Source organism: Watersipora subatra, chromosome 9 (assembly GCF_963576615.1).
Source record: "Watersipora subatra chromosome 9, tzWatSuba1.1, whole genome shotgun sequence".
Lineage (NCBI taxonomy): Eukaryota > Metazoa > Bryozoa > Gymnolaemata > Cheilostomatida > Watersiporidae > Watersipora > Watersipora subatra.
In genome coordinates, this window is record NC_088716.1 from 26794326 (window position 1) to 26820415 (window position 26090).

The window sequence follows — 26090 nt, forward strand, 5'->3', positions numbered from 1 at the left end:
ATGTTTTACAAAGCAAGCTAAAACAAGGCAATGCGTAAAACATTAAAAGTGACCAGAAGAATGGAACAATTTAGTTATAAAACAACTATTTATTTTTTTGTTATTTATTCGCAAACAATCATATTATTTTGTCTCATTCATTTATCCACACTCGTTTGACTAGTAAATTACTATAATCAGACAGACCAACGCCCAATATATCGAAGTATTAATACTAGTTCACCGTTAGTTGCAGACTATTAATTAATTACAAACTATCAATAAATAATAATTCGTAGTACAACGAATGGTACTACCACCCTAAGGTGGTGATGATTTTATCAGACTCAAAGCATCTACCAAAGCTTTGAGATTTTAAGCACACATCTTAGCGTTCTTGTGGCTCCGAACAGCCACCAGTAGTAATAGTAGCAGTGGTAGTAATCGTTAAGAAAGCCAAGAAAGGAAAGGAGATAATAAATTGTTTTTATTTGACACTTCCACGATTTTCGTTCTGATTGATAGATGACTTCAATCAATAGTATGTTTTTCAATCAATGTAAAGTGAAAACACTATTATTGCATTACTTTTTACCATTTTTCTTACATTTTTTCTTCAACAACCATTTCTTCAACAATGGTATGCACCATCTCCATAACTGTAGACGTAATCTCCAGGAAGTGTAGACGTAACCTCCAGGAAGTGTAGACGTAACCTCCAGGAAGTGTAGGCGAAACCTCTTGTAGCCGAATCCTCTTGTAGGCGTAATCTCTGTAACCCGTTTGCGCCAGTCGCCCGACAAGGAAAGTCCTAATACTGTATTGGAAATTTTGAATTCCTAAACCATAATCATTTGTTGGTTCACGGCGAGTACGCAATCAATCGCTAAAATTTTTCAAAGCTAGAAGACTAAGGTAATTTTTGTAGCGATTACAGAAAGCATTTGTTTTCAAGATATGTGTGGAAGCCGCCATTCAAAACCATTTTGCGATTTCACTCTACCAGAACTTGTCACTCGATGTATCTCACCACCAGATATGATATTAGATTATATTTAATAATATCGAAGTAAAATATAAGCTGTTGCATTAATTTAAAATCTTTTATCATCCATTATTTTTACATTCGCTCAGTTTAGCTAATTAGGGTTTGTACATGTTCGGCTTCGATACATTTTAGAGGCCATTTCGTTTTGTGTTACTGCTACAAACCTCTTGTCTGTCATTTGAAGTTAGAAGTTTTTTTGTCTGATTGAATTTAATGTTTACCATTTTAGTTATAGCGTTTACCAACGGGTTTGGTATTTATTCTTGCGATAAACTATATTTATTATTTTTGTGCAAGCTACAAGAAATCAAATATCTTGGATGTTTGTTCTCGTTGCAATTTAATTTGGCAACGGTTTTGTTTTATCGTTTTACAGTAAAGATATCAATTGTAGCAGCTGTGAACCCTCTTGTTGCATGGAGCTAATGAAAGAATGCTTTGGTAATGCTCACCTCTGTTGCTTGGTTAAGCATTACCAAGGACATTCTGGAATACAGGATTTCTAGTACTTAATTATTATTTTTGCTCGATCAAATTTACAAATGTCATAATAGTGGCCTGAACAATTAAATAATGCAATTGATGATCTGTTATTTAGGCGAGTTGTGTTCAGTAAAGACACACTCCCCATATGATAGGTTTTAGTTTTCATTACACAACTGCCACTAGTGATTCAGTATTTTATGCGACATAAATATAGCTTATCAGTCTTCCTGCAAGGTTTAAATCAAATCAAGCTTTCAATGTATTGCTTGTAGCTAATATCATTCAGTCACATTTTTTGTTTTAACTTGGCAATTGAAAATGATTCTAAATCATTCTTTACTGCATACCGAGGTTAGAAATTGACAACATTTCTTTGATCTGCTGCAGACTTTTCTACAACAAACGAAACTCCTGCTATAGTTGTTGGTGCAATTTTTCTTGATGTCTCCGAGCTGCAAAGTTCATAATAGTTGACTAACCTCTACTCTAATAACCCGTCAGGATGTTTCCTGAAAATTGCATGTTATATAAGATGGTTATTAGGTATGATGGTCACCAACCAATTCAAATCTATAAATCCGTAGGATGTGACCATTAAGGCTCTGCTCGATTAGTCTTCAACTGGAAAAGTCATTTCTTGTATTTTGGTTAGAAACGAGTTTTTTTCTGCTTGTTCGATGATAATGTTTACATTGGTCATTCAGTAAAAATTACAATGCAGTGTCTTTTATCACACCCACAAAACTTTTGAGGTGTATTGTCCATGGTCTGTGTATGCATGTACAGAATGGCTCAGACCTCAAATTTAACATAATGTTGGGAAAGAAATTGTGAAAGCATTGCATTAAGACATCACTATAAGATAATATGGTTTATAGAATTCCACAGAACCATGGCTACAAACAATTGACATACAACAAATAAATTATTAGGACCAAGAGATGGCCCGTAATTTTTCAGGTAACAAGTTTTTGTCTTGTACACTTGCTTAAATATATAGAACAGTTATGGCCAAATGGCGGATCTAGATCTCTGTAGTTTTATTTTGGATCTTTTAAGTTAACTGTCATAAAAATTTGAAGTATTTCTTCAAAAACTTGGTTTAAAAAATGCTTTTGTAAACTTTTTTTAAAATTTTATTAAATTCATTGCTTTCAGCAATAAATTTTGTAAAAAACAATCAAAGAACACAGCTCACAAATACTCCTCTTCATGAACTTTAAGAGTCGCTGTAAGTGGCAGGAAACCGCGTTTTGATATTGTGAAGTCAAAGCTCGCTCATCACTTTTCTCACTGATATCAGACATAATTTTTACAGCACAATCATTTAGTGATTTTTAGTCAAATTATTTATATAAACAAAGTTTTTTGAATCGTATTTAATGCTTTGTTTGGAGATGCGCGTTTAAATATGGCAAAAAAGAAAAATGTACATCTTCAGCTCGTTGTGGATCTTTAGTTTGTCAGATTTGGCTGTAGCCTATCATGGCCAAAATCATTTGGCCATCCCTGATGTAGAACAATGCTTGCAAATTAAAAACAAATGTAAATCTTGTGCCTATCCAATTGTATAAAACTCAAACACAAAATATCTCCTTCGTGAAGTATCACCTTCGTGCCAAAGTATATTTGACTTTGGCTTCTGTGCCTTCTAAAGTATTTTCAAGGCTGCAACTGCCCATGCAAATTGCTTTGTCCCAAAGAATAACAGAGGTATAACTGTTGGTTGCTGTAACAGATAACTGTTGCTGTTTGCCTAATACTTAAAAGTTTAGGTAAAAGATTTAGCAGTTTTGAGCGATTAAAAGTATGAAAATATGTAAATACTGGGTATGTAGTATGATTTGATATATATTGCTGATAGATATGTTTGTGAATCACAGAATGATGTATTTTTATTTCTTCAAGTATGTTTTACTGCATGTTGCATATGCTTTGACCATGAAACTATTTGTAACGCATTATTACCCCTAAATAACATTTAAACATTGCAAACAATAAAAGTTATAATGTAAGATGGTTGAATGAAAATAGAATGTCAAGCTAGTTAACAATATAAAACAATGTACAATGACATTACAAGGATGTTTTGTTAACCTGCCTGTAATGACCGGCATTAGTCTCCATATAAATAAGGCAGATTAAACACAGTGACCACTCGGCTGCTCTGAAATACAGGTAGTTGTTTTTTTCAAAGTGTTTGAACAAAATGAGTTTTCTTATTTATTTTTTCTTATTCTTATTCTTCGGAAATTCACATTATTTTCCGTTTGGTGATAAAGAGATAATGCAGCTTCCAAATCCGAAAAAAGAAAGATCGATAATTACAATAAATTGAAATTTATGAGTTGATTGGAATCAAGGTTGTCCACTTTTTAAATAACTCCTGTACAATTTTGCCGTAAACTCAACTTTCAGCTATTCTTGCAATTATGCCGCGCCAATAATGATATAAAACTACAGCTTGTGCTCGTAACCTTTTTAAACAAGTTGAGTTTGCTTTAATAGCAAAATGATCACGAATAATATTTACAAAACATGGCAAAGTTAAATGGCGCCCAAAGTAATTTCTAATTCAAAGACAGCGATAGGATTATATCAGCTATATTAAAAGAATGTTTTAACTCACCCAACCTTATTTCTCTAGTTACACGCTTTTTCTATGATTATTTGAAGGGATTGGGGCCTAACATACATAGTCATTGCTTTGTTAATCATTTTGAGAACTTCTGCGGCTTCTATTTGATGAAACAACAACTTTCTTGCTTCAGTTTATAACCAAAGCTTGTGTGCCTTCGTAAAAATAAAAGCAACTTGATTCTACAGTATTAAAGTTAGTCCGGCATAATATAATCAATTTCAATTCTTGAGTAGAAGTAAACTATCCAAGCTTTCCGTTAATTAAAAACTTGTAGCTACTCTGGGCAAACCTGCTTTAACTAGTTATTATGTACAGTTATTCGGTTGGCCTACTTGCAGATATATGATAACATTCATTCCATAATTGCTACACAATATGGAGAACAGGCGACGAGGGCGAGCTCCAGGAAGTGGGAGACCGTCCAGCAGATTTAATCCTATCACAGTAGGTCATAACGTACACAAAGTGTACAAACATTCAAAACTGAAGACAAGATATGAAAGTGTTTTCAGCATATTCTGTAAATCCCCGTTTTGAAAAAGCACTCGGAAAAAAGGTGGCAACTTGAAAACATACAGCATTTAAATCTTTTAAATTGATAGCATTCTGAATACAAGCTTTGAGATGAGAGCTTAATTTTCTGTGTCACCTTGTTATGTTCTCCGCTCTACTTAAAATGGCATTTTGCTTTTCACTTAAAGGGAGTCGATTATGAAGAGAATGATCCACACAAAGCTGCCCATGAAGTTGGTGTAAATGGTCAGGGTGATGCAGGGTATGAGCTTATATCTATCAAACTCTTACACCCTAATTATACCCTAGTTATATCCTAATTATACCCTAGTTATATCCTAATTATACCCTAGTTATATCCTAATTATACCCTAGTTATATCCTAATTATACCCTAGTTATACCCTAAGCTAGTTTGCTTATCAAGTAAGACTTACCATACTACATTTCTATTACACTAGCAGTTAGCTCAGAGTTGCATGGCATTTCTTCTGTTTTTAATCCAATAGCCTGCCGAGTAGGTGTTTAGGTGGCTGGTTCTGAGGAACAGAGTCTTTGAACAGATATCTTTGCGATTTGGTTAAAGTTACGGAGCGTATGCTTACAAAGTTTGGTCAAAATCATTAAAATATAGAAATGGGTAGAGTTTACGCAGACTAACAGATATACTGACAGGTATATAATTCAGATTTATTATTAATGTTACATCTAAACAGTACAAATGCCTTTCCTTTTTCTTGCTGAAGTTTGTTCTTCATTTCGGCTTTTGTGAATTATCTATTATATTTGCTATTTACTTATTTTTGATCAGTTGTTAAATTGGTTATGGTAGTTTAGTGGTCATCACATGGTTATGGTAGTTTAGTGGTCATCACTTGGTTATGGTAGTTTAGTGGTCATCACATGGTTATGGTAGTTTAGTGGTCATCACATGGTTATGGTAGTTTAGTGGTCATCACATGGTTATGGTAGTTTAGTGGTCATCACATGGTTATGATAGTTTAGTGGTCATCACATGGCTATGGTAGTTTAGTGGTCATCACATGGTTATGGTAGTTTAGTGGTCATCGCATGGTTATGGTAGTTTAGTGGTCATCACATGGTTATGATAGTTTAGTGGTCATCGCATGGTTATGGTAGTTTAGTGGTCATCGCATGGTTATGGTAGTTTATTGGTCATCACATGGTTATGGTAGTTTAGTGGTCATCGCATGGTTATGGTAGTTTAGTGGTCATCACATGGTTATGGTAGTTTAGTGGTCATCACATGGTTATGGTAGTTTATTGGTCATCACATGGTTATGGTAGTTTATTAGTCATCACAGGGTTATGGTAGTTTAGTGGTCATCACATGGTTATGGTAGTTTATTGGTCATCACATGGTTATGGTAGTTTAGTGGTCATCACAGGGTTATGGTAGTTTAGTGGTCATCACATGGTTATGGTAGTTTATTGGTCATCACATGGTTATGGTAGTTTATTAGTCATCACAGGGTTATGGTAGTTTAGTGGTCATCACATGGTTATGGTAGTTTAGTGGTCATCACATGGTTATGGTAGTTTAGTGGTCATCACATTGTTATGGTAGTTTAGTGGTCATCACATGGTTATGGTAGTTTAGTGGTCATCGCATGGTTATGGTAGTTTAGTGGTCATCGCATGGTTATGGTAGTTTAGTGGTCATCACATGGTTATGGTAGTTTAGTGGTCATCACATGGTTATGGTAGTTTAGTGGTCATCACATGGTTATGGTAGTTTAGTGGTCATCACAGGGTTATGGTAGTTTAGTAGTCATCACAGGGTTATGGTAGTTTAGTAGTCATCACATGGTTATGGTAGTTTAGTGGTCATCACATGGTTATGGTAGTTTAGTGGTCATCACATGGTTATGGTAGTTTAGTGGTCATCACATGGTTATGGTAGTTTAGTGGTCATCACATGGTTATGGTAGTTTAGTGGTCATCACATGGTTATGGTAGTTTAGTGGTCATCACATGGTTATGGTAGTTTAGTGGTCATCACAGGGTTATGGTAGTTTAGTGGTCATCACAGGGTTATGGTAGTTTAGTAGTCATCACAGGGTTATGGTAGTTTAGTGGTCATCACATGGTTATGGTAGTTTAGTGGTCATCACATGGTTATGGTAGTTTAGTGGTCATCACATGGTTATGGTAGTTTAGTGGTCATCACATGGTTATGGTAGTTTAGTGGTCATCACAGGGTTATGGTAGTTTAGTAGTCATCACAGGGTTATGGTAGTTTAGTAGTCATCACATGGTTATGGTAGTTTAGTGGTCATCACATGGTTATGGTAGTTTAGTGGTCATCACATGGTTATGGTAGTTTAGTGGTCATCACATGGTTATGGTAGTTTAGTGGTCATCACATGGTTATGGTAGTTTAGTGGTCATCACATGGTTATGGTAGTTTAGTGGTCATCACATGGTTATGGTAGTTTAGTGGTCATCACATGGTTATGGTAGTTTAGTAGTCATCACAGGGTTATGGTAGTTTAGTAGTCATCACATGGTTATGGTAGTTTAGTGGTCATCACATGGTTATGGTAGTTTAGTGGTCATCACATGGTTATGGTAGTTTAGTGGTCATCACATGGTTATGGTAGTTTAGTGGTCATCACATGGTTATGGTAGTTTAGTGGTCATCACATGGTTATGGTAGTTTAGTGGTCATCACATGGTTATGGTAGTTTAGTGGTCATCACAGGGTTATGGTAGTTTAGTGGTCATCACAGGGTTATGGTAGTTTAGTAGTCATCACAGGGTTATGGTAGTTTAGTGGTCATCACATGGTTATGGTAGTTTAGTGGTCATCACATGGTTATGGTAGTTTAGTGGTCATCACATGGTTATGGTAGTTTAGTGGTCATCACATGGTTATGGTAGTTTAGTAGTCATCACATGGTTATGGCAGTTTAGTGGTCATCGCATGGTTATGGTAGTTTAGTGGTCATCGCAGGGTCTCTGCTAAGACATACACTACTTGTATAAAGGCTACACTAGTATACAACACTTGTATACTTATACACTCTGTACTTTTTTAAAGGAAACCAAATTTGCAATGAATCGTAACTTGACTTTGAATCAGTTTAGTGATATAACTTCGACATCAAAATATAGAGTGAAAATTTACTTTGCTGAGAATAAATCATTCAGTCACGCTCTCTGACTAGTATTGCCATATCAAGAGAGTGACAAATAACAGTGAAAACCCAGTAGTGATGCAAAAAAAATGGCAATTGCATTTGCTAATTAGATATTGTTCGAATCATATATTGAAGTAAATTCTAGTGTTTGTTAGGCTCTCTAAATTCAAACTTTTTACTCTGGTTGTCATTACTTGTTGGGATCTTAATCAAAGTTGGCATCTATAGCTTTAGTTTTGTTGTCATTCGGCCATCTTTTTACACAATTTATGACATGTAAAGTTTTTACATACGACAAATTTTGACCAAATGTTCTCCTGACATTCGAAGTAATTTTTGACTTACGTCATCAGAATTTTGTCACAATGTTACGATTTTTTTCTAAGTAAAAGCCATGACGAAAAAAATTCAAAAATAAAACAAAAATATAAATTACAGTGCAACCGATTGGTTCTCGAACACAATCCGTTCCAGAAGGTTGGTTGAAAACCGAGTTGTTTGAGATCTGAAACAGGTTTTCTCTTTAGAATTAATATATATAAGTTTTAATCCGTTCCAACACCCTGAATGTTTACCTTTTTAGTATTTTATACATTATTTTATGCATGAAATTGCACATTAAACTGCTGACCAACACATAAAAAGCAATGTATATCTCCGAAAATGTTAAGCAAAATGGCAAAGACACAAATAACATAAACATAAATGTAACCCAGGCTAATCGTACATTCGCATTGTCATAATCTTCCATACGAAAGATTACGCTAACATGAACGTGTAAAAATAAAAAAATAAAGAAAAGAATTATGAATAGGGTTTTTTACTCGGCTACAGGATATTCTTTTCTCTTAAAATATCTATCCAATGACACTTGCTTCTGCCTTCTTTTTAGCATTTTTCGGAAGTGGTTCATGATAGTGTCGTAAAAGTCATTGATGACTGGTGGCTGCAGCTTTATCGGAGTGGTGGAGTTCGACGAAATTCTGTAACTCGGCCCATTTGCTACACATTTGTTTAATCTCGGACAATGCGACAACAGTTGGTCCTGGAGAGAGGGATCTACACCCGTACGCCGCTCAGCGTCCCACCCTCACGTACGCACTCACGCGTCGTACCGGCGTTCGAACTCCGATTTTGGTTCGAACTACGAAGCAAGAATTTTTTGTTCGGACTCCGATTTGTTCGAACTGCGAGTCGTTCGAAAACCGAGGTTCCACTGTAGTAGGATTTTATCTAGTGCAAGGTTGAAATACACTATGTATTTTTCTCAGTGAACTTATGCATTGTCGAGTTTACTCTTCTGTTCGCATGGCTGTAAGGCATGTGAAATAACACTAACAAGAAACAACTTGTTTTACTGATTGTTACTTCATTTAATTTTTCATTGAATTAGTTTTTTCCTTTCATTTTATTACTTAATTTTTTTGATGCACTTGTTTTAGTATTAAAATTATATTATAGGTAGTTAAAATATTTATTGTTTGCTCTGGGGCAAGTTAAACAGAATCAAAGGAGCTTTTATAGGATTTATTTCAACACACAATAGTTTTAACGCGCGGAACCAAAATTGGAGAAGATCCGCTTCATATGTTGTCGTTTTGACTGTAAAAGTGTTTTAAATAATGACGCAGGGATGTCAATGAAACTGGTTTGCTTCGCTAATAGTGTGGCTCCTCTCTATAAGTACGTATAGATCTAAGTGTTTGTTGGTACATCGTATGTCCAATTATAGCGATACAACACGCACACTTGCGGCGCTTGCTAGCGTTAGGAATGAAAAACCTCTTCGCACTGAAATCGAACTCGGAAACACCTGTTTTGTAGTCAGGCGAACTAACCACTACCTCACGCAACTACCTTGCCATGGAGTAATTGTGGACATACTTATTGCCAATTTTTAATAGCACACGACACTGCTAGTGTACTATAAGAAAAATAGATGCCCAGATTTCTCCAAAATGCTATAAATATATGTATTTATAGCATAAACTTAAACCATAACTGTCACGTACAACTTTTATCGTATTTACTAGGTAAATCAGACACATTGATTCTGATTTTGAACTCAAAATAAAGATTGGTCCACTAATTTTCTGAGTAATGAAGGTTTTTTTTGCAGCGTTTTAATATCAGTCTTGAAAACAACACGATCGGCACAACAAGCTTCGCCCATAAATACGTGATGTAACCTAGCTTTTTAGGAACAGAAGTTACGTAGGGATGTTTAGACCGATTTAGAATAATAGAGATAGGTGTTTTAAAAGCCATTATTATTTAAATTCAGCCTTAAAAATAATATCAGTCTTTTCTGAAAGGTAAATAAGCTATTTAGCATTGCATATTTATAAATGAGCTCAAAAAACCGCGCTTTTGGAGCTCATTGTTCTCGACGTTCAGCCTATTTAACATCGTATAACAAGCTATGACCATTTTTAAATAGTTTATATACCTTTCATAAAAAAACTAGAAAATACGATAAAAGTTGTACGTGACAGTTATGGTTTAATAAAACTTATAGCACACCCAGAAATGAATCAACACCCTTATTTAAAAGTTAGAATGGTAACTGTTACCTATATTCATTAAAAGTAAACTTTCTGTGCAAAACTATCACCCGTACAACCACAGGCATTCAGTTAGTAAGTATTAAAAACAGGAAGTAGATGGTAATTGCTTTTTGAAAGCATGTGGCAAGTTAGGACATCAACCAACATGTTTTTTCTGTTACAATATCTTATTTTGAGTGTTTTATTTGCTTTTTAGAGTATGGAAACCAATCAATATATATTTAATTGTTCTATATATAAATGAATTGCACCAACATGCGAGTAAATTGACATACGAGCTCAGTCTCGGAACGCATTAAGCTCGTAAGTTGAAGTATGACTGTATTAAAAACAGGAAGTAGATGGTAAAAGTGATCAACCTGGACATGTCGGAGAACATTGCTTGTTTATCACACAGGATTCCATCACTGGATCTGGGAGTTCTAGAAGACCCGTGTAGGAGAGTGCCTACTCAGCACAGTCACCATCAGCATAAGCTGGGTCCTCCCAGTCCCTCATCAACCATCAGGTTTGTTTGCAAGAGAAATGGAGAGTAGGAAGAAAGATTGACATAGCAACTTCGTCGCTTTCTATGCCTTATTCTGACGGCAGACTGTTGCTGACTATTGAGGCTTCTCTACTTTACCATGAATCACATGTTGCCTGTTGAATCACATGCTGCCTGTTGAATCACATGCTGCCTGCTGAATCACATGCTGCCTGCTGAATCACATGCTGCCTGTTGAATCACATGCTGCCCGCTGAATCACATGCTGCCTGTTGAATCACATGCTGCCTGCTGAATCACATGCTGCCTGTTGAATCACATGCTGCCTGTTGAATCACATGCTGCTTATTGAATCACATGCTGCCAGCTGAATCACATGCTGCCTGCTGAATCACATGCTGCCTGTTGAATCACATGCTGCCCGCTGAATCACATACTGCCTGTTGAATCACATGCTGCCTGCTGAATCACATGCTGTCTGCTGAATCACTTGCTGCCTGCTGAATCACATGCTGCCTGTTGAATCACATGCTGCCTGTTGAATCACATGCTGCCTGCTGAATCACATGCTGCCTGCTGAATCACATGCTGCCTGTTGAATCACATGCTGCCCGCTGAATCACATGCTGCCTGTTGAATCACATGCTGCCTGCTGAATCACATGCTGCCTGTTGAATCACATGCTGCCTGTTGAATCACATGCTGCTTATTGAATCACATGCTGCCAGCTGAATCACATGCTGCCTGTTGAATCACATGCTGCCCGCTGAATCACATGTTGCCCGCTGAATCACGTGCTGCCTGTTGAATCACATGCTGCCCGCTGAATCACATGCTGCCCGCTGAATCACATGCTGCCTGCTGAATCACATGCTGCCTGCTGAATCACATGTTGCCTGTTAAATCACATGCTGCCTGTTGAATCACATGCTGCCTGTTGAATCACATGTTGCCTGTTGAATCGCATGCTGCCTCCAGCTCTAGAATTTTAAGTTCTATAAGCTATTGGGAAGATTTTTTGTTTTCATTTGATTATTAATTTATTTATAAAAACAATTTGTGGAATAATCGACTTTTAATCGTGCATTTGAGGATATTTAGATATGAGAACACTGCTGTCAATCTGTGTCAGAAATGTATCGATGTGGTTTCTAACTTACCTACTCACTTTACTTCGGCAGATCAAGTTGCTGGGCTTAATTTGACTCATATAACTTAATTCTATACAATCATGTTGCTGAAACAGAAATTGCTTGTGTGAATTCATAGTGAGAAGTTACCTTAGTATAACAAGATCCTTAGGTCATCACTAGATAGCTTCAATTCAGATCTCTTCCCCATTGACAATCTGCAGTTCACTCTTTGGTACTGTAATTTAATATATCTTGATTTTTAATCCTTAAAGGTTGACTTGCAACAAAATTCACATTACAGTTATTTGATATGAAAAGATTCACCATGTCTTACTCTGTTGTGATGTAGGTGCAAAATATGTGAAAATGCGATTACAATCTCTTAAAAGCTCAAAAACGAACAGTTAATCGCAGCGATCGCGAAACCGGAGTAGATTGAAATCAGAGGATTATATGCACTCCTTCGAGCTAAGGGTAAAAAATTGAATTTTTACGCTAGGTTTTGAGATATCAGTGCTCAAAGTAACAGCATTACAACGATGATGAAATAGACACGTAAGAACAATAGACATGGTTTTATTGAATGTGTGAAGTATATTTGTGAAAATATTTCGACGAATGTGGTTGCGTGAAACTGTAAACAGAAGCCATCTTGTACAACTACGTCCCATTTGAGCTGTTTTAGAAAGAGATTCTAATCTACGGCAGTTTCGTGATGGCGGCAATTAACTGTTCGTTTTTGAGCTTTTAAGAGCTTGTAATCACATTTCCACATATTTTGCACCTACAACACAGCAGCGTAAGACATAGTGAATCTTTTGATACCAAATAACTGTAATGTGAATTTTGTTGCAAGTCAAACTTTAAAAATGAGCGATTTCTTAACCAGCTATTCAAAATGGTCGAATAAAAGATAAAATGCTTGTTATGTGGAAGCCTGTGTACTGTGGTTTTACGTAATGGTAAGTGTGGCGATAGCTGAGCTTTTGTGTACTTGGCATGTAGTTGAGTCAAACCCCGTTCACTACTCGCATCTCTCTCATATTTCTAGCTGGGGAACAGCTGATGACACAGCAAGAAGCCTTTTGTCAAACAGATTTATTAACTTGGTAAGTTTGCTCGCCTCCAGCTCCATGGTCAACACTTGTGAAATTTGGGTCATAAATTCCTTGAGTTTGAGATGGGCTGAATTAGAATGTTCTTGAAGGTGACTAGATGGAAGCGAGACAGGTTTTCGGTACAATTATGGTGTAGGAAGATTTGAGAAGGTTTTTGTAGGATTGAGATTTAGGCAGATTTCGGAAGGTTTAGATGCATTCAAGAAGGCTTAGGTAGGATTGGGTTGATGAGATGAAGTCACCATTTAAACGAACAAAATTGGCATTTTTAAAAGGTTTGTGTCGCTTCAAATTGCTAGACAGTTTTCTAGCTTTTTAAGCAATTTGATTAAACTGTTGAGACAGCGACAAGTTCAGTTCATGATAGAATCAAAAACTTGCTCCTGTCTGTAAGCTATTTCATGGATTTCTATTAGCATCAAGATATAAGCCTGAGAGTGAACTATATGTTTTCATGTTTTTAAATAGTGCATTCATTTTACTTCTAACATGAATTCGTAGACACAAATTTTCTTGTCAAATCTTTTGTGAAAGTCAAACAGAGAGTTGACACGTGATACAGCAGCCGTGTATCACGTGTATGCTATTCGCATACATTTGTTAAAAAACTCATCAGTAATCAAGATTGCGTATTTATTCGTTTCAGTCAAAGCTTATTATAAATAGGAAATGCCAATCGGTAGAAATGCTTGTGCAATTATACAGTGGGCACCTCTACGTAGGGAAGGCTCTGCATACAAAAATTTTCAAATTATGAAGTCTTTTGTTGAAAAGTTTACTTCAACTTTCGAAAACTATTTCTAGACACGAATGGCTGAAAGGCCCTTCGTATTTTGGTTCATTTGTTTGTTTCATATCTTGGCCCTTTTGCCTCCTGTAGGTGCAGCGTACAATGCATCTCATTCAGTTTTATTTACTAGCAAAAATCAGTAAATGTCAAGTTTTTTGGTTTTGTTTGCTGTAAAATTTAGAGTTATCATATACTACATTCAGAGTAGAACAACTTTCTAGGAATTCAAGTTCTGTAGTTTTTGTACGATGATGGGTTTTTTCAGTTTGTACTGATGTAAATAATTCTCTCTACTTTCTAAAATAGGTTTATTTTGAGCAAAACAGATGTAACAATACAACACCCACATCTTTTGACCTCTGCCCTCCCACTCCCTACGGTCCTTCCTTAACCTTGCCTAGACAGCCAACATGGATGACAAACAAAATTTAGCATCCGATAGTTTTTATTCGCTATTACTTTGTTTTGTTCTTATTTCCATATTTATTTATTCTATTTGTTTTAACTATTACATATATTTATAATATATACAATTGTAATGTTCGAGTTTTGTGGTGGCCTGGGATAGGTTAGGGCATTTATATGGTAAAATGGGTTTCTACTTACTAATTTTTCTGCTTACGAAATAGCTTCCAGAGCAAATTAATTCTTCAAGTAGAGGTTTTACTGCACTATTAAAATAAAAAAGGTCAATAGACCGATCTGATCTGCTGTTGGTGACTTCTTTGGTAAGTACTTCAAGCAATCTCATGGTGAAGCATGGTTTTGCTGATGAGGTTTGGTAGAAGGATTTGAGGTTGTAAAATAGGTTACGTAGTGGCCTAGTGAATCAAGCTTCTGTTTCAGCTCGTGCCTTATTGGTGGTCTTTTCAGTATAGTGTGCAGAAGTTTTTAGCTTTTTGAAAACATGCCATCTCTTAGTTCTTTTCAGGAGCGTCTCAGGTGGTATATAGTAACCGTAATTCTTGCCACGCTGGTCATTTCCTGAGATGGTTAGTGACCAGTGATGCGGTTGATGTTTAGTGAAAGCTTCTAAGAGTAGTTTGCTGTGCTTTTATAGGAAGATGAGTATTCTCACACGCCCGCTGCACCTCGAGATGACGATGGGGTAGATCGAGACTGGACAGACATTCCCTATTTACACCGCACGCAGGAGAAGATTATAGATGCGGTAAGTTGTTTTTAACCCTTTCGCAGACAAGTTTTTTTGGGCTATCTGGTACCCCTAGGGCAAATTAATTTTTCGCATGGATTTAAAAACAATCATTAATACCCTATTATTTATGATATTGTATTATATTATTGGTATTATATGTGTATTATATATTTGTATTGTTTTTATGATAGAGGCAAATACAAATAAGCATGTTTCAAGTCAATTCTTCATATAACTGTTTCTCTAGCTACGGTACTTTTGGAAGCATTTGACCTTGCAGAGGTCTACACCGCAGTCTTGACACCTTGTGCTTATTCTTGTTCCTCTATAGCCTTGCCTTTTCTTATAGCCTTTGGAGGACGCCACGACAGTAAAAGAAAGTTGTGGCACTCTGGGAAAACATTCAAAAAGCAGAAACAAGCTACAAACAAAATTCCCAATTTTATTTAAAGACATTTCTACTCTAGATTTTTTGTTCGTTTAGTTTGTTTGCAAAAACAATCAGTTTTTTTTCTCAACTCAAAACGGCTCATTTTTTGGTTGTAAACAAAGTAGTTGTCAACAAAGTAAATTGTAGTTGTCTATTAGTAAACAGAGGCCAATCTATTGTAGTTGTCTATTGGTAAATAGAGACCAATCTATTGTAGTTGTCCATTGGTTAACAGAGACCAATCTATTGTAGTTGTCTATTGGTTAACAGAGACCAATCTATTTTAGTTGTCTATTGGTAAACAGAGACCAATCTATTGTAGTTGTCTATTGGTAAACAGAGACCAATCTATTGTAGTTGTCTATTGGTTAACAGAGACCAATCTATTGTAGTTGTCTATTGGTTAACAGAGACCAATCTATTTTAGTTGTCTATTGGTAAACAGAGACCAATCTATTGTAGTTGTCTATTGGTAAACAGAGACCAATCTATTGTAGTTGTCTATTGGTTAACAGAGACCAATCTATTTTAGTTGTCTATTGGTAAACAGAGACCAATCTATTGTAGTTGTCTATTGGTTAACAGAGACCAATCTATTGTAGTTGTCTATTGGTTAACAGAGACCAATCTATTGTAGTTGTCTATTGGTTAACAGAGACCAATCTATTTTAGTTGTCTATTGGTAAACAGAGACCAATCTATTGTAGTTGTCTATTGGTTAACAGAGACCAATCTATTGTAGTTGTCTATTGGTTAACAGAGACCAATCTATTGTAGTTGTCTATTGGTTAACAGAGACCAATCTATTGTAGTTGTCCATTGGTAAACAGAGACCAATCTATTGTAGTTGTCTATTGGTTAACAGAGACCAATCTATTGTAGTTGTCTATTGGTTAACAGAGACCAATCTATTGTAGTTGTCTATTGGTTAACAGAGACCAATCTATTGTAGTTGTCTATTGGTTAACAGAGACCAATCTATTGTAGTTGTCTATTGGTAAAAAATTAAACAAAAAAGGCAATAAGTTAACCAGAAATCAATTTATAAAAAATATTTCGTGTGGCGACATAATAGTCACTCTGCCCATCAGCGTCAGTATCGCTGAACGACTATGTATGTCACTATGCCTGCCAAAGGATTAAGAGGTGTCTTTGAAGAATGCATACTGCGTTGCTCAGTTCCTCCTAATTTACAAACTATTGCCTGTTGTTAATAGCCATGTCGAGTACGCTAGTTAGTTCCAACTTGTCACAAGATCACTTGTCACTTGATCTTTTCAGTAATAAATTCATATAGCAAGTATTTTCACGTTTCACACTAAACCCTCTGTTAATAAGCTTCGGAATATTTAGCATTGTCATTAGCATCATATTGTTGTAATTTAAGGAGCTTTTGAATTCCTCCCCTCTTTGGAGTGAACAAAATGTGAACAAAATGATCATTGTTTAGGCTGTGCAATAACCAATTGTTTAGGCCTGCGTGTATCTATAAGCTGGACTTGTCCTCTCAATGCCCCTTTCAATGATTACCAAAATGTTAATCACGTTAAAAAATGACTCCAAATGAATCTAATAATAACAATTTTGGTTTTCACTTTTCACCCAACAAACGTAACAGTTATACGTCAAGGGTTAGTGTAGTCTACAAACATCAACTGTTTGCAAGAACCTCAGGCTTCAGTTTCTAAGGGTACATTGAGAGACATATGTTTACATTGAGTCAATGACGGCTCCGTCACCCATGGTTACCGTATACCTTAATGTATGTCATTCAATGCACACACCACTGTAGTTCTTACAGTTGTAGGAGGGGGGTGTGGTGATAATCTGAAAGTCATATACATGCCCATACACATATCCTCTACTCATAGAGAATACAAACTCATAATCGTTGTCTGATGTCTGCTGGCTTGTACTACATAAACTGGACTTTTCACATGATATTCCTTTGTTTCAGAGCTAATTCTCTGGCTCTTTGTATGTTTGAGTTATATTAACCGCACTTCAAAAGTGAATTTCTCCAAAACCATATATTTCTGCTTCTCCGGCTTGTGATCTATTCAATTCACTCACATCTTGGGTACTCTGATATGCAAACGGAAAGTATTGGTTCCTAAATTGAATTGTAACAACAATAAATGTTTTATTCAATATTCTGAGATAAAAAAGCAAAAATGGCATTTGCGTTATGCTAATACCTAAATGTGATATGCGATAAATTGTAAGATATCAAATATCAGCCAAAATTGTCTAACATCATGCCACCATCAAAGAAGCATGTCAGCAACTCCTTCAAAGCAAGTTAGTGTTTCGAAGTTGTGCTTTCATGAAAGTACCGGTAGGGCTTGAGTAGCCAACTCCAAAAAACTGTTTTACTTGAATGTCTTATTTTCAAGTTGAGCTGTTTGCGAGTAGGTAGATTTGTATATTCTGTTTTAAACTGGTCTTGACTTCAAAATCTCATATATTTAGTATTCTATACATATAGCATTTCTCTTTGGTTCAGTTAGAAACTTTGAAGTCTGATGTGAGTTTGTTATTGAGCGGGTAGTTGTTAGAGGTCATCTAAAGCATATGCGAGTTCTGTGTTTTGGGGTGGTAATACCTTGGCGATCAAGTTTGATGTATGTTTTGCTTGCTGCTGGCAGAGGGTGTGCATGTCTAAAAACATCCCTGCCCAAACAATCTGTAATCATGGCACGATATATCCGAGCCGAGTGGTAAGGAAACCTCAACAACTGGTGGCCCTTTCAGGGAATTGAACCCTAGCCTGCTGTTCACAGGTCGGGTGCTCTGGACCCCTTACGCCATGACTGCCAAATTCCAAAGAATGTATATACTCTAGGTTGTTCTATAAGTTTTTCATATTATGTATTTACATACATTACTGTCTGAGAATTTGCGACAAGTTGGAATAAACTGGACTGAGTCAGAAAGAACTGTTCTGTATTTTTAGATGTGAATCGAAGAGTGATCAAGAGATTTTAAATTGGACGTAGAATAGTTCATTTAATCTTGTATTTATTTGTACATGCCATATTTGGTTGTATAGAAAATCATTTATTCACATGTCATATGTTGTACGCAATCGGCAAAATATTAACTAGCCTTGTATATAGACAATGCTTCTAGTTGAATCTTTACACTGAATTGAGTTACTGATGTTGAAGTTATGTTCTCATGGCAATAATGTTCTCTGGAGTAAGTACATAAAATACTTTAGATCTGATTTTTGCTGATTCGTGAAGCAGGTTTATAAAATAACTTCCTAAAATATGTATTGCTAAAAATTATGCAAACTGAGAATTTGTTGAGTGTTTAAATACACAGTATGCAACATAGTATAAGTTCATATGCATATTTTTTGTGGGAAAGGGATCCAAATTGACTTATTCTCTACCTGAGATTAATCGTCACGTAAACCATTACATCTGCACTAAAATTGCATATGTAAGCAAACGTTCTTTGGAATTTCATTCCAAAAAAGTATTCTTTGGAATGAGATTTACATCAGCTTTCTGGATACCCGAGAGAGAGAACCTTCTAATGCTTCAACATTCTTTAAGATATTTTAAAATGTTTTACAAAATGTTTGATTCAAATAGAATGACTTGGAAGAGAAAAAAAGGCGCGAAAAGATTTTGGAGACGGTCATGGCAGACCAGTTGTCTCGAGCAGTCATTAGTGACCCATCGCAGGAGAGTGGGAGAAGCGGTGATGGTGACAAGCTCTACCATCAGCCTGGTCAACCTCGTGGTGCGATCAGACGACTCCATCAAAGCAAGTATGTGACCCCTGCTGACCCTGCTGATCTTGGCTTAACTGCATCTTCTGAGAAAATGGATTTTTAAGTCTATTTAGAAACTTGTTTAATATATTCATCATTTCACATATTAATACATGTATATATAATGTCACTGTTTTTAGTTACACATTAGTTTGGAGGGTAGGCAATATGATAACAGTTTTGTATAGAAACAGATGTTCCTGATCATATACTGCATTAATGAATGGAAGGAATCTGCTACTAATTTCTGTGGTTGCAATTTTAATATTTCAAGAATAGGTACTTCAAAGGCAACCGCAATTCTCATAGTTTTACATATATATGGCTTTAATCTATGTACAAGGTCAAAATTATCTGATTATGCAAACCAGATCATCTAAAAACATGCTGTTTTTGTGAAGTTTAAAAATTGTGGTTATCCAAACTATTTAATGACATGTGATTATTAATATTTCGTTGTTTTTGGTTTTCGTAATGGCCTATAAACAAGTGAATCATCTTTTAAATTTTCAGTTTAATAGACAATAACATTTTTAATGGAAACTCCTAGGGTAAATGTCACAAGTTCAATTGTTGAATGCAGAACAAGGAGGGCAGTTGCCATTACATGTCATGACATTACAGCTGAGTTTCACGGGATCCAAATTACTATCATTACTATCGTTTCAAACTGCGCAAAGTAGATATATCTGCGCTTATTATCACTAAAGTCACCTGTATTGACCTGTCATCATTGAAACCGAATACAAAGTTATACCGCTGAATTTTCTATTGATTGCTGCACACCGTCTGCTTCACTCGCTCTAATGACTCTAGATTTGATACAGCTGTTAGGGTAAAATTGTTTAATTGAAACAACATCTTCTACATTGTATATGCACAAATGAATAGATGAGTCTCTCTGATCTTTTCTGACTCACAGTTCTTCGTATTTGTCAAAAATCATTAGGTTAGCATTTTAACTGCACCCAGAATAGATCAGCTTACCAAACTTGGAGAAACCTTTTTAAATTAACTCAAGAAGAATATTCTTCACTTTTTGTAAATGTGTTGCGCGTTCGGATTCATTCAAGTTCTCACTATTGGGGCGAGTTCGGTAAACAAGGTGAGGTGTTAAAACTGTCTGACACCATGAGCACTCTGCTCCCTCTTCAGTTTCACACTTTTCTCGTGTCAAACAAACAACACTACTGCTCCCCGAACTTTCCGAAGCGAATGACCCTCGTATCCTTCACAGTATGCTTAACATTGGTGTAACTTTTAACGCCTTTTTCATGACACATAGATTCTCTGTATCTGAACAGTTCATGAAGTTATTTGACGGATTCAATTTCGATCGAATTATTTCAAGTTATCATTGAGTGAAACATGTGGTACACGCGGTGTACCATACAGCGCTTTGCTCATTTTGTTAGTCATTGGAGCTTTTCTCAATAGCATGTCGTAGATATTCTTATGATCTATTTACCCATGTCACTTTATTTTGTTAAATAAACTGCAGCTCATGATATCTAGTCTTTTCAGATTGAAGATTTATGTCTCCTGACATGTCGCTTGGAGCACTCGGTCACTTAGCGCAGGCCCTTCGGATCAATTGTTTCAACCTGGTGTTTGCTATTGTGAATGGTGTATTCCATGTTTTATTAGACTGTGGACCAATGCATTCAGGCATTGCACTTCCGTTTTTTTAGACTAGAAATGCATTCGGACATACATTTGTAGTTTTTATTAGACTGGGACAATGCATTTGGGCATCGTCTATGTCTGGCTATTGCGCATGTCTAATGGCTCAGTTCGTGCGATTCACATTGTACAATGTATTAGTTATACAAAGCCTTTCTATTTGATTTTCCATCAAATTTTAATAACTTTGTCCAGTATAATTGTCAGCATTGCTAAGAAAAGCTTGAATTGAATGTTTAACCTTGACTGACAATTTATAGGACATTCCGCAACTCGTTATGTTTAGGAAGTACATACTTTCATAATTTTTTAGTTAATCATGCGCCTTTGGATAGCTAGGTAGACAAGGTTTTATGACTACTAAAGATGATATGTAAATTTCCTCACAGTAGAGCAACACGTATATTCACATAGCTCTATATTTTCAAGTGAAGTAATAAAAATGTTCCATGTTAGACTTTCATGTGTCTCGCTGGGTCTAAGGAGTTCTTCGTCTCAAGTTTTTAGGCTTGTTTCCCCAAAAAGGCAACTTTTAATTTCCTGTCACGTCTTTAAGAATCACCATTAACAAATCTGCACCAGTTAGTTGTAAGAATTGTCTCTAGCATCTGTAGACCTGTCCTGGCAATCACTCGTCACATATTGTTTGTTAAGTCAGACTAACCCTTCTTTCTCAAGCCTTGTTTCGCTCAAGTTCATTTGTCAAATATTTGTTATCTAGTCCCGACTCTTATGATGGTTCTAGGAATTGAATAATTTGAAGTAGTAAAAATTAATTATTTTCATCTTCACAGTTATGTTCCTCAAGTTGAGTTAACCATAGCATTATCGAGGCTGCATATCAATAGCAGGATCATCAAAATCATCTTTATATGTTCCGAGAAGACTGTGTCTATCTTTTCTGTTATTATTTAACTGTGATGATGAAACGAAAACAATCTATGCTGTATCATTGGTATGGGTTTTTTCTAACTCAAATGAGTTGCTAGTGACATGCGCTTCCTAAGACAAGGTTATCATTAAGCGGAGTCTCGTGTTGCAGGGTGAAAACAAGCGGCACAGCCACCGAGCACTTGCTGTCACAGCGAGTAAGATTCTCTGCAAGGATTATAACAAGGTAGTAACGGCTTAACAAGGTTGTAACGGCTTAACAAGGTGGTATTTGTTCTGCATTACATAAAGATGTCATCTTCATACAGGCTTAAAATAAGTTTATGTTTATAATATCACTGGCTCTAATCAAGCCACGTTCTGTGTTTCATTGTTCGTTTAAGCATGGAATTAGCAACATAATCTTTTTGTCCATGTTTGAGAGAGTTTTTGCCAATGAGCACATGTTTATTTGAAGATAAGAATCTCTAGTTGCATACCAATGTTTGTCTGGGCACCAACCATTTTACAACCCAACATTTTATGTTTACTTGTAAATTAATTTTATATCATTTTTTGCCAGGCGTGTACTTTGATTGAAAATATATAACCTTGTTATGATAAAAATGGTGTGCCGAGGTCAGATTAAGAACTCGATGCTTGTTTATATAATGTTTTATTGATTGTCAACCTGGTTAAGTGTGGACAGCCTGGAGCTTGTCAAGAGACCGGTTGGAGTCTGGCTGATGATCGATTGGGCATTTGATTCATATTTTTTGTGCTAATTGTTTATGAGGAGAGCGACCAAGAGGTCACACCCACAACCTTATCAGATATAATAAAACATTTACATTTGAAATAAATCTTGAATGTGTTGTGTCATGTTCAACGGAAAGAGATAATGAACTGCAGTCGTTGAGGCCCGAGTCTGCGTCATGTCCATGCAGTGGAAGAACTGTGGTAGACACAGTTTTAAATGAAGTTTTAAAATTTAATCAAAAGTATCTCATTTCCTGCTCCAAAATGAAATGCAAAACATAACGCAAAATTTTGTTCACTGTATTTATGCATGGTATAGTTTCTTGGGTGTTTTCTGTAGGCTATGTTGTTTTTAGAGTACCAACAGATGCTGTCAGAGAGCTCACAGGCTTCTTCTTCTACGCTGAAAATTCACTGACCATCTACGAGTACAAGCAGTTTGGTAGAATGTGGGTATCTCTTCGTCTCACTCTCTTTTCACCCTCTTGTTTCTTATTCTTATTTTTAGCATCAGCATTTTGTCTCTTAAATCTTTTGATAAAAATAGGCTTATTTCTAATAATTTATTATTAACATTTAAGTTCAAAATTAATTAATTTTAAACTCCTGTAAAGTTAGTAAAAGTTATGCCCAGTTTATCATTTGCATTTGTACAAGAGGTGTATGTATATACAATGTATCTCATCCCTTCAATTCAATGTATCTCATCCCTTCAATTCAATGTATCTCATCCCTTCAATTCAATGTATCTCATCCCTTCAATTCAATGTATCTCATCCCTTCAATTCAATGTATCTCATCCCTTCAATTCAATGTATCTCATCCCTTCAATTCAATGTATCTCATTCCTTCAATTCAATGTATCTCATCCCTTCAATTCAATGTATCTCATCCCTTCAATTCAATGTATCTCATCCCTTCTATTCAAAGTTTTTGCTCACTCCATCACAAGGTTTCTTCATTGGTAACTTTGGTTTTCAAACAATCCTGCTTCATACTAAATGTCTATTGACATACTATTCTTATATGTTTAAAATTAGTTTTTCTACTAAAACAGTTTGCAACTTTTATTAAACTTGTAAAAGCAAAGAAAACACAAAATCTCTACAATTCATTTAAATTTGTTCACTATTTGCAAGTTCCTTTTTGTGTAACAGTTAGTGTTACAAGCCAACCAATATGTTAAATTTTATCAGAGATGAAATTAGTTTCAGTGTATCATTAAATTCAACATCCTTATAGGTACCGCTTTAAAAGTAGAGCAACTTTAGGCTTGTCTCATCTTACAAGCAGATGGTCTAATTTGCTGTATAGGTTATTTGTAGTTGTGTCATGTCTTGTATAAATTCAGCAAGTCATCTACATGTATATGCGAGTGCTCACATATATATAATGTATATATAGGAAACACACATTAATAAGGCCTATTTATATTGCACTATGTATTATACTGTACCGTATATATTTTAAAATATTTACTCTGTGAGGAAAAATTAGTTTAAATACATAAATTTACCTATGTAGAGGATCAATGAGCTTGACATGATGTTTGTTAGTTGGTGGTAATTGGTGAAAAGAAAGCGCTGGTGTGTGAATTTGGTAAACAAACTGAATTCTGGCTAGAACTATGGCAGCATGGGCAGGTTTGGCAGTATGAGCGGCTGTAAAGCATGCTATCTATTGGCAAAATTCCAAGGATGGAGCTCAGAAATGCTTGAAAACAGCAACAGAGTTCCAATACAGATGAGGGCGATTACTTCCATTGTCTCGAACTGCCCAAAAAGATGCAATTCAAAAATCAGAAAAAACAGCCATTCATGAACTCATAAATTGCAAACAGACATCCTACGCCGTAAAAAGGCATTTTGGATGATGTCTACCTTGTTCGATAAGACTAATGTGGTACGTTTTATTGAGGGTCGACTATAACCGGTTATATAGGACATATGTGATGGAGTATACAGAAATGTTAGGGTAGATTAGTTTACATAGAATATTTAGGAGTGTATATAGAATAGGTAAGGGTATATTGGTATATATACGACATATACGCTAGGGCAGGGGTTGGCAACCTGCAGCTCCGGGGCCGCATGCAGCTCTTTCATCCCCTCACTGCGGCTACCTCTGACTTTAGATTTTTTTCCTTTTTCACCATATGCCAAGTAATTCATAAAACTATAGAAGTTTTATCACTAGATTTTGTAAGATAATTTCTAAAAAATGTAATTATGGTGATAAATAAAACATTGTCGCTTTTTATGCGTCATTATTTACGTTCTATTATTATTAGTACCTTATCACATGATTGTCACGTTGCTTTAACTTTAACATAAAAGTACAGAAAAACGTACTACCGGATTCGCCGCAGAGGGCCAGATCGCTACGAGATACCTTATAATATTATGTCAACAAACAGGGTTGAACAATAATAAATCTAGTAAGGCTGGCCAGTCACTTAGGACCGCAATATATATCGTCAACAACACTACTTACAAACAACAACACTAATACAGGTAGTACACCTTATAACAATTTATGCGCCAATAAAACGGCCAAAACTATTTTTTTGTTGTTTGCAAAAGTGTAATTTTGTTTTCTCAGCAGTTAAATCATTATACATGCCACACCATTTCGTTTTATGGTGTAAACATGGTATAAAAGCATTAAAAGCTAAACAACAATGTTACATGTAGTATTTATTTATTTTTAATTAAAAATGTCCAAGGGGGTTTGTGGCTCCCACTGCGTTCTTTCATGCGGAAAACGGGTCCAAATGGCTCTTTGGGTGGAAAAGGTTGCCGACCCCTGCGCTAGGGTATGTGTTATGGGTAGGATGTATAAGTTTGTGGTGTTTCAATCACGGCAATGACGGCAAGCAATTGTTAATTTGCATGACCGTGTCATGACTTCGCTTCGTATAAACAGCAATTTCATTGTAATAAGTTCTCAATTCTTTTCAAACATTTATTGCGCTACGCTGAGAGCTGCTTAAAAAGTCAATTGCATTGTTAACATAATGAGCTACTAGGCACCGTGTGGTCGTTTGCTATAAACGGGTTAGACCTGAGAAAAATCTCAATAAATTTATGAATTGTAAAATATTGAGTGAGAAGTTATTGAGTGGGTTTTTAAAAAATTTATCATTCTGAAAGTTTTTATTAGACAAATAGTTCAAGACAAGAAAGCAACTGCAGAGATACACATTGAGATTTTCATAGTCTAATGGAAAGGGCGGTCATTCTTACAGTTCAACCACTACAATAAGGGTGGTCATTCTTACAGTTCAACCACTACAATATTTTTCTGATTCTACTAGTGAATCTGGCTCTAGCTGGTCACTCCTGAGCATTGGACATATTAAAAGGGACAGCTAGCTCTGCTTCAGTAGAAGGCAGCGGTCAACGCTTGTTATTGCTGTTTGTGAGATCACACTTTATATTGATTACAGAATAATCACAAGCTAGCTGTCAGCTACACAAC

General features: G+C 35.9%; 2 protein-coding genes across 4 annotated transcripts in view; one reads left to right on the forward strand and one right to left on the reverse strand.

Moving 5' to 3' along the window:
- Positions 1-12253, reverse strand: part of LOC137403844 (phytanoyl-CoA dioxygenase domain-containing protein 1-like) — a 29939-nt gene extending 17686 nt beyond the window's left edge. The window contains exon 1 of the mRNA XM_068089913.1: positions 12165-12253. The gene's annotated coding sequence lies outside the window, so the exon portion shown is untranslated. The remainder of the gene's footprint in view (positions 1-12164) is intronic.
- Positions 4487-26090, forward strand: part of LOC137403842 (calcyphosin-2-like) — a 59466-nt gene continuing 37862 nt past the window's right edge. For all 3 annotated transcript variants that reach the window (XR_010979624.1, XM_068089910.1, XM_068089911.1), the window contains exons 1-8: positions 4487-4598; positions 4856-4929; positions 10795-10905; positions 13069-13126; positions 14986-15096; positions 19117-19295; positions 22024-22098; positions 22967-23059. Coding sequence is in view for 2 of the 3 variants with exons in the window: in XM_068089910.1 (XP_067946011.1) it covers positions 4530-4598; positions 4856-4929; positions 10795-10905; positions 13069-13126; positions 14986-15096; positions 19117-19295; positions 22024-22098; positions 22967-23059 (770 nt within the window). In the remaining variant the exon portion in view is untranslated. The remainder of the gene's footprint in view (positions 4599-4855; positions 4930-10794; positions 10906-13068; positions 13127-14985; positions 15097-19116; positions 19296-22023; positions 22099-22966; positions 23060-26090) is intronic.